At 35.0% G+C, this 10,467-nt stretch overlaps 1 protein-coding gene across 1 annotated transcript in view; it reads right to left on the bottom strand.

The window, feature by feature from the left end:
* Positions 1-6,476: 6,476 nt before the first annotated feature.
* LOC128675434 (transcription factor hamlet-like) overlaps positions 6,477-10,467 on the bottom strand; it is a 108,955-nt gene continuing 104,964 nt past the window's right edge. The window contains exon 3 of the mRNA XM_053754860.2: positions 6,477-9,019. Within this exon, the coding sequence (XP_053610835.1) occupies positions 8,229-8,999 (771 nt within the window). The 5' untranslated portion in view covers positions 9,000-9,019 and the 3' untranslated portion in view covers positions 6,477-8,228. The remainder of the gene's footprint in view (positions 9,020-10,467) is intronic.

Genomic DNA, 10,467 nt, shown 5'->3' with positions numbered 1-10,467 from the left:
GTCGCGACACTTTTAAGTGGACAAATTAATCATTTCTTTTTGTATCACATATTTTATATCATATTGCCTTGGGATTTTTTTCGGTCTTTGAATTGTTTTTTGCGGGCCAGACAATTGAAAGGGATGGGAATTTATCCTAAATTCTAATATATAATGTTACTCAATCTGTTTGGTACAAATCGATATAGTTAATATTGTCTTTAAACAATACTTATAGTATTTTTTATCACAAAATTTCTATGGGAACAGAGCCCTAGAAAGCAAAATTAATATAGCACGGCTATAATTTTAATCGGCCGTTTGTTTTAACATTAATACAAGAGTTACTTATCTGTGTATTTCTTATTTTTGTCCCGAATACGTACGTACATTATACAATGAGTGGTCATGTCGGTAAGTGTAAGTACAGGGTTCGAAAATATACCTGCCTTTTAATGGGCGACGGACATCTCGTATGAAATACGAACTTTAAATTCGAGCACAAATACAGGTTGTTGTATTGTGTTTTCGAACGCAAGAATTATTGAAACACATAACTTTTGCTCGAATGCGTATCTTATGCGAAAATAATTTTAACTTCGTTTCAATAATTCACACCTACCATTCTATTGCAATTTACAGTTCATATCCTTTTTTTAAATACTATGGATGATAAAATTTTTCATTGCTACACTTCGATTTCAGAAGAAAATAATTATAGATGAATCATAAATTGGCTACGCGTTCATAGACTTTCTATGTAAATCTATGGGTTGAATTGTGTAGTGTAGATTATTTATGGCCAATCTAGTTTATATTTTATATTGCAACTCGAATAAAATTAATTCCCCGGCTCGAGTTTATTATTTTTTAATTAATAAATGTGTGGGTACGGATGATAGTTATTCAAATTGAATTAACACATAATCACAACTGGGGTCTACCGGTTGTAAAAATGTCGTAATTGCGCGTGTGTCTATGGGCATATCTGACAATTATGGCGACACGTGTAACGAGTGTAATAAACAATTTTAAAATTATAACGTCCACGCTATTTGCCGTCAACTTTATAATTGGTTGTCTATGTCTTCCTACCATCCGGAGACTTTCTACGTGTAACTACTATATAAACGCATACCATAGACGAAGCAAATGTAGTTACTTCATACATAATTGAAAAAAAATATACAACTGTTGCACTAATATTACCATAGCTATGTTCACAGAGAAGGATATTAACATGAGCAAAATATTAATACCAATATTGTTTTATTCTAATCTCTTTATTTGTACATAAATAACAATAGTAAAAAATATATTTAAAAATGATATACATATATATGCACAATGATTGACTTATCTCTTCCAGTCAACAGAACTTGTGTCCGTTTTCACGGAATAATTTCTATTTCAAATAATCATTTAGTGGGTTAATCGTTGTAAGGAAGACAAAGCCTGAATCATAGACACAGGAAGTCTATGCTCCCGTAGTGACATGTTGTTTAATCCATGGTTCAAATATATTTTTATTGTGCTAATACAAAGTTCTAAATTTAAGTCGTAGTTTGAAATTAGAATAGTTCATTTATGGTTTTCATAGGACGATTCTTGTTGCGCAATGGCAGGCAGCACTACTCTCATTTTTTGTCACCAGCCAGGCCTGTTTCATCATCAACCTTGCTGTTCGTTAATTAGCCACGTCGCTGAGCACGGGTGATGGATCGGGCACCTGTTTCGAGGTCATAGATATCTAATTTCTTGTCTAGAATTGCCAATGGGTTAATTAAATGACAAGAATAATAATAAAATATTTTTTTTTACTCTTGTTTGTAAAGTTTGACGTTATACACGTACAATTGTGTAGTTTTCCTTATTTTCATGCTGCTATCTTCAAGATAGAGCATAGTAGCATATATCTACAGGTTTTTGTAGTAGGTAACTTAGAAAATTTTAGCGTTATAATTACGGTTATAAATGAAACACCTCCCAAGTCAAGAAGAAAAAAGTGACCATAGATAATGAAATATGTGAACTGACTTATGAATTATCTTAATATATACAGCGACTGAATGCAATTAAAATTGACTGTAAATTCTGGTTTTATAAAATATATTTTACTACTAGGATTAAAAATATTAGATTCACATAAAATAAATATTTGTATTTACATCTGTAGCTAGTGTTCAGTCAGTTCTAGTAATATTTTAGATCAATGTCATGTCACAAAGTGAGCTCTCAAAAAATCACGCAACTGACCACAGAGTTGGTTTCGACGTCCATCGTGTTGCTTCGATTGTGCCTACCAAACGACCTTTCACATAAATTATGTTGCATTTACTAATTGTTACTTCATACACGTCCTGTGCCATTACATTTTTGTTATATAACTCAATGACTGATGTGTAAAAATGTTTAATAATAATAATTTGTTAGTGAAATTAAAAAATAAAAACCCCGACTTTCAATATTCATTTCGATACATTTGAACGGCTGAACAATATTCATGAAACATGGCTCCCGGGATAAAATTATCTATGACACAAAAAAAACTAAACGAAAATTGGTTTATCCGTTTTGGAGCTACGATGCCACAGACTGATACATAGATACACACGTTAAACTTATAACACCCCTCGTTTTGTGTCGGTGGTTAAAAATAAAATTTGTTACGAACGAAAAAAGAAAAAAAAATGAATATACAACACTATACTTTTTTAACCTTATATTTCGTTACTCAAATATTTTACACAATTTTAAGTAATACTAAGTATTCATTCAATTCTACTATTTTTTTATAATAAACCTTAACCTTTCCAATAAATGTTTCAAGTGTGATGAATTTCAGCTGCGATCTTTTTTCTAAACTTCAATAAGTAACTAATTTTCTTCACACAAATCTATACGGATTAAATCCGCAAATATAACACAAAGAAACATTTTGCAAGAATCACCAACCTATCTAACAACCTAGTAATCGTATCGTATTTGCGTAACTGATTGCCAAACGAGAGTCGTTTCGCACAAAAAGTCGACATCGAAATTGACCACAAAAGTTGTAATTCCGAAGCTATCGGTAGTTTTTGGAGCAATAAATAATCCAACGCAATGGTGGCACGCGCACGCGCGCTAACAAGCCCGAGCCATCGTTGTGCAACCTGCCCCACCCTGCTTTGGCACTTTAGCGACGCTGCAAGTCATTAGCGGTTAGCGGGAATATTTATAACTTTTCCATTAATCATTAATGATTTGACTTGAAATAATTGACGATTCTCATTCTCTCATGTGTGAGCGTTTTCCCGGTTACTTCGGCATCCTACATTATAATTAAATTGAATTATGAGATGCCAATTTTGTTATATTCTCTGAACTGGTGGATTGTGGTTCCTGTTGTCTCAGCGATAAGATTTACAGTTTATTAGTGGGTGACACGTGTCATCCACTAATAAAATGAATATTCACCGAAAAAGACAGTTAGGCAATATACATATGTCATTTACTAAAATATTTCTTAATATTATGAGTTTTTTAATAGAGATAAATTAACTAGAGTTTTATGTATTAATCAAATAAATAAAATATTGTTTCATCTTCTAATGCCTTGGGCCAATTCCTTTCTGATTCAGTTCGTGTCCAGACCGTGTTCACAATAGTACCTAACTGCATACATTCTAGATCTAGACCAGCCCCGGCCGACGCCTAGGATTTGCATAAATAGGTATCTTCTAAGCGTGTCTTCGTGTTTAGAAAAACGGTTTTGCACTGTGTTAGTTTACATTTTAAACACGAGATTTGTAGGTAATTAATGTTGTAGTTTCGTTTTATTTTCATTCTTTTAAAGTCCGAGAATAAATATACCTATAATGTCTGTTTGCGTGCTTAAGAGTATATTTTACAATTTACACGTACTATGTTAAAATGGAAATCGGATGTTGAATCCACTAAACTTTAAAAAAAGAAGGGGTGAAAAATATACATACAAGAATTTCCAAAGAGGTCGTAACGTAGCGTAATCTTCAAAACGTTTCAGTGCATCCCAGCCAAGTATTCATTTAGGAACACGCGAGGATGAGATATATTAGAGATACCAATTCAATAGCGCCAAGACGATATAGGCTTCAAGCCGGCACTGATAGAAAGTTGCCATTCCACCGCTCCTCATTCGTCGTTTTGCATGGAAATAATAGAGCCTATTTCAGTGAAAGTACTCGCTGTGTGATACATTTTAATTGATAAAGAAACCAATTACCGGTTCATTGTCAGATTAGAAGAAATGCCAGCTGCAATAACGTGTCCTTGAATGAGATACTTTACCTTTCTAAAACACCTGTTTCGATACAGATACAAGACGTAATGACTATTGTAAGACAGAACTATACCTAGATGCTATAATATTATTAGGAGTGTAGTTAGTTAGTTCCTACTATTTTGGTAAGCATTAATTTAAGTAGGTACGAAAAGAAATTCTCAAATTATTTACTAATTAATAATAATCTTGGATTATAGATAAATGGGATCTAACGAACTAAGAAATGATTTATGTTTTAATCTTGTTGGATGATTTTTATTGAAAATAGATTTCTTTGTAGTTTTACCATATGTAAATTGAGAATTGTCAAATTGAGTAGTTTGATAAACGGAGCATAAAGATAGAAAAACAAAACAAGCTGTATTTTGTCGGACTGAAAAAAAGGGTATATTATTATATTTTGCGATCACTAAACTAGCAAAATAATACTTAGTTTTACCATGATAAGAATCCAACACTTCCGTAATTTGATTGTGTTACATTAACTAGCGCTAACCTCTTTCAAATGCTAGTATATTTATGTAATTAACTCAATAAATCCAATGATTTGCCAATATGGCGGGCTCGATGTTTCTGGGCGGTTTCGTTTGTCGCAAATTAATGGTCATAAAGCATAATCATATCGTAAACGCTCGTGCGCTGCGCAAGCGACGCGCCCGCGGCGCCCTTCGGATCCAAGATGGCGACGACGATTTAAATTGTATTACGTCCACTGAGCTTAAAATTTAATAGAGTTATTTTCTTTTTCAGCTGTATTTATGGAATGAGACAATTAATGTGGTACATATTTCAGTTTATGCAGCGCGTAAGGCAGAAGTAGAGAGCAGTATTAGTACCTTTGAAAATTTAATTAGGTAAGTACATATAATAGTGTCAAACTTAGGTATTATAAATACCATTACCTTTCATATTTTAATATCTAAGTCTATAAATACTATAAACTATTTTACAAGCATATTTTATTCAGGTCTAACGTCCAGTATCGTTACAGTAAGGTAAGTTCCATTGTGATAACTCCAATAATTTCCATCCTCTTTTGTCCGACTATCAGTATTCAGTAGTTTCTCTTTGGAAACCATGGTAGATAAGTAAAATAACAACCTATTTATTGGCCTTAGACCTTTATCATATAAATGGCAAAACATAATATTTATATGCAAACTAATTGTCGCCGGCGGGTGTGCTTGTAAGGAGTTTATGAGATCCTGCAGGATTTCGCGTAGCTCTTATTTACTGCGTTTTCTCATTTTGCTCGACTGATTAGAAATGTTATAATGATGTTATATGGACATTTTGTAGTTTTACAAGGAAATATTGTAATAAGATGTACGTCGCAGCTGCTGCGGTCCTGTGGGTATTGCAGGATACTATTTTCTTCTTCAGATTGTCTCGCCCAAGAATGTAGCGATGATACTAAAAAGCTGTAGCTAATTCATGATAATCTCTAATTGGTGAGTGCATCTACCTAACCAAGGTACCATATTATTATTTCGTATGTATCGATAGTCTAGTGTCAGATTTTTTGTGCTACTGTGATAATCCGACTTAGCGAATACTAGTTTCTTCCGGCAACAATTTAAGAACAGCGCCCACCGACTGCTTGAACAAGGTGTGTGCTTTTTTAATAATTGTACCGTATGCGTCTATGCAGTCAAAAACATATACAAAAAATTTAGGTGAGTTGAGCTTACCCTTATCGGCCCGTTTGTAATGAGATTTAATTAATGTTCTACTTTTGGTGATCTTTGTATATACACGAAGTAACATTTTGTTTTATATATTCGTGAGTCGTCAACAGCAATATCTCTCGCATATTTTTAATTAATAATAGTATTATTACTAATTGCATCACGGTGTAGTAAAAAAGTACTTTATGTGAATAATTAAAGTACTTTTTTTAGCTAGAAATCTAGTTGTGCCCAGTGGAATTTCAGGACAAAAATACTTTTGTGTTATTCCAGGTTATATTCTACTCGTGTACAACATTTCATAACAATCCGCCCAGTAGATTTTTCGTAACAAACATACACACATACATCCTCACAAACTTTCGCATTTCTAATATTAGTAGGATGAACAATTTTATTTTGTTTCACACTTCACACACACATGTCAAAAATTATGTCAAAAGGCTCGAACTAGTACTTAAATTACATAACGAGGTGGCAGGGTGTAAATTGAAAATGCCAAGTTCAATTTATTGTTATTTAATTCATTTTGACAAGGTAAATCGGTGACCTTTGAACGACTAAAAGGTATCAAAAGTACAAAAGATAAAAGTAATAATCTCTATTACTTATCCACTCTATGATAAGTTAAATAGCATCTCTTCTCAGCATTTGGTACGAGTATAGTAATGACAGAGTTATTGAAAGAAAGTATTATAAGTATAATATTATAAGTATAGTTACCAATTAAATTGATTTTATGCACAGAAAATTAAAATATGGTATATTTTTAATACCACTATGCACTCTAGATATTGGATTGAGATAAAACGCAAGTAAAATCTTTAGAACCTTAATAGATGTAAAATTATGTGATAAATGTATACTCGTAACATTATAAGAGATCTATCTATACTTAAAGGAACGTTTGAACAATTACAATATTCTTCGAAGATAGCGAGATTTCACGAAAATAATGCGAGATTCTTTGAGGATTCCAAAATAATAAATAAAATAAAATCACAGATTTAAAATTATCCTTAATTTAGTAATTTGGAGAGCATGATTACATCACTTGTATATTTAAAATTTTTCGTATAATTCCTAGTTATTAGATTTAATTTCTAGTTTAAAATCTCAAAAATATGATAAAATATATCTAATTTGCGTAATATTCTGAAACTTAACAACTGCGACATCACTTTTGCGGACCACTTTGCGTGACAATCAGCAATGTGACGCCAAAAACGAAATAATTTACGCAACATGCAGTATACATACATACAAATAAAATTCAGAGCATTTAGTAAACTTCACTAACAATTTATAAAATTATTCATAATATCTTCAATAAGCAACAAGTTATATTTTTATTGGTAACCGGCGTTTCCTTTCAGACTAACAATACTAATATAATACAATCGATAAAGCAAATTTACAAAAATTACACTGAAACTTACATTCGTACAACAGTGCCAAGTCAATAAGTAAATAGCTATAAATTTAATTTGACAAATTGCAATAGCCTACCAGCCTACCAGCCTATTGCAATAGCAATATTTAGGGTAGGAGTTCTAAAGGGAACATTTAAATCCCTAACAAATTAAATTTTGATTTATACTATATTCTATTTCCATCGAAATTGGCACAATTTCTATTTAACTATCATTAGATTGTAATTCTATTACATCGAACACTCTTGGAACACTAAAATTACTTATTTTATGTCTCAGCGACAAGGAATACGTTTTTAATTTCTAATAGCATACTTCTATCGGTAGTGGAAATTCGGTATTCATTCTAACTACACTTAATCTAGTTTCGTTTGAACAAAGGCTGTATTTACATGAGATACGTTATCACGTTGTTTCAATTATACATTTGTTACATATAATAATTTTGCGTATACAATTTGACTGATGATAAAACAAATACCACATTTTTCTCCAAGTGACATATATCTATATCTAAACAAAACGCGCTCATGATCTATCGAGATACATAAATACCATATCTTGATAAAATCATAGTGTGTATATGTTTTTCTAAATACTATTGTTTTGATTCATCGCTCAGCGCAAGAACGCAACCTTGTTTGGTTTTAGTATAACTATATACACGTTTAATTCACTTAATACATAGGAATGTACATAGTACAATTGGATGGATATGTATGATTTTACTATCCACAGAATGATATCAAGTCCCCAAGTAAATTACACAAAAGTCATTTGGATGCTGGACCAGATTATTGTAACTTTGAATGATTCCCACTATCAGGTGTGGTCGGCGGTGGTGGCAGCCGCGGTGCGGCGAGCCGGCGCCACGCGGCCCATGAACGACCTGATCTCCTCGAAGTACGTCTCATCAGGAGACCTCCGACGACCGTCGTCTCCATTTTCTGCCTCATGTTTCTTCAAATGCCGGTCGAGATTCGTCTGCTGACCGAAACAGCGGTCGCAGTGACGACACCGAAACGGCCGCTCCTTATTATGTATATTTCGCACATGTCGCTGTAAATTCGATGATATCGAGAATGATCTCTCGCAATACTTGCATCGGTATGGTTGTTCACCAGTATGAGTCCGTAAGTGTCGCGTCAGATTCGCGCTGCGAGGGAACGCTTTACCGCAGTACGAGCAGGTATACCGGTCTCTCGCTCGTGGGGCGCCAGGGTTCGGGGGTAAAGGTGGCGCCCGGGGTGCGCCGGGGGCGAGGAGCGTCGCTGCCGCCGCGGGGAGGAAGGGGTATCGGCCGAAAGAGGCCGGTAAAGCTAAGGGAAGTCTGCGACAGAACTGCAGCAGGGCCGGGTGAGCCGGGTGGGCTGGATGCGTCGGATGCGGGGGCGGTGATGGTATGATGAGATTGCAGTTTTCATCTTCCAGTCGTTGCGGGCGTTTGTGCGTGACTCTGAGATCTAGCGGTTCGTCAGCTCGAGGGGAGCCAAGGGGGCTGGAGTGGTGATCGAGCGGCGAGGGCGGGGGGGAGGCGAGGCGGCGCGGCGCCGCGTGCTTTTCGCGCATGGCAGCCGCCGCGCACGCGCTCATCGGGCTCGTGCGCACCCGACCTGCAACAATAGAAAGAAAGTGTTACTATTGAAGAGGTGAATGTAATAGATGATAATTGTCTGATTTCAACCGCAGAATGTATGGTTTGCTTACGTGTTCGTACAAAATATTTCAAACGCGTTACACACAACTTACAGTACGCACCCATGCTATATAATGTAAACGGTACTAATGATCCATCAAACATCTTCAACCTTGGCTGTTAGTAATCAAGTATGCTAAACATGTTACGAAAGACGCCGGGGGACGCTGATCGATGTCAACCTGCGCCCACGCATCAGACACGCCCACGTGGTTTCGACACAACTGGAGCACGCTACCGAAACGATACAGTAAAGTATATTGGCTACAGAAAAATACTTTGTAGAGGTATGTTATATACAAAGTATTCCTCCTTTATTTTCTTCAGAAATATTATCGACTAGTTCTGAAGCTTTATACAAAATGATATTAGGTAGTCTAGATAAAGACATTACATAATGTAAAGGCGTTGCAAATGTTTTGAAAAATCTGACTCTGACTTAACCAGCTACGACGCCATTTGGTGCCAGCTTTAATTCTAAGATTTAGTACCATTTCATACATCTCAGTCATACGTCTTACTCTTGCAACAATTTCGATAAAATTTGTTTTATTAACAAAAACTACAAAAGAAAATGCAAAAATTATATACAAAAATTGAATTAAAATCTACTAATCTAGAATCCATTGCGACAACGAGGCTTTGCACCTGTAAACTTTTTTAATTTGTGGCGATGTTCAATTTAATCATTAACGTTACTTTATTGGCAGTTCGAGTTACCGTAACTATCGGGTACAAATGTGCGGCAGACGTTATTGCGTTTTCTCGTTTGCATAAGGTGGGTAACTGATATTAGTATCGAGGTACCTGTTCGAGGAAAGTTTATTTACTTTACAAGTACAATTTTCTACACACGTTTAGTCTAGATAACAATGCATTATTATACCATTTATCACATGACGTTGTGTTTTTATTATACTAGGAGTTTATTAATATGAGTGTAAGGATATAGTCAACTCACACACACACTTTTATTGCAAGTTAAAAATATAACAAAATTGTCTAACAATGTTTCATCTGAAAAATGAATAACGTTATTTTTAATAAGGTATTTGTGGAAAGTCAATATCCACCGCACCCCAAAGGCCTCCAGGCCAGTTCTATCCACAAATCATAAGCTTGAGTTCGGCTCACGAGTTTACCAAATACGGCCCTGGAGATCCCAGTGCGGCCCTGGCGCATTGGATTTATGGAAGCTGCCTTTGGTGCAAATTAGCCGTGTGTCATTGAGGCGTGAGCGAACAAATTCGTAGAAGCTTTCTTTTATCTCTTACATGTCTGGTGCTTTTAGTAATTTGAAGATGTTCTGATATTAGAGCTTAGGAAGGGCGTCACTCAAGCTCAGAGTGTAACTTCAGAGATTTA

This window comes from Plodia interpunctella, chromosome 14 (genome assembly GCF_027563975.2).
Source record: "Plodia interpunctella isolate USDA-ARS_2022_Savannah chromosome 14, ilPloInte3.2, whole genome shotgun sequence".
Classification (NCBI taxonomy): domain Eukaryota; kingdom Metazoa; phylum Arthropoda; class Insecta; order Lepidoptera; family Pyralidae; genus Plodia; species Plodia interpunctella.
This window is presented reverse-complemented; position numbering and strand designations above follow the sequence as displayed.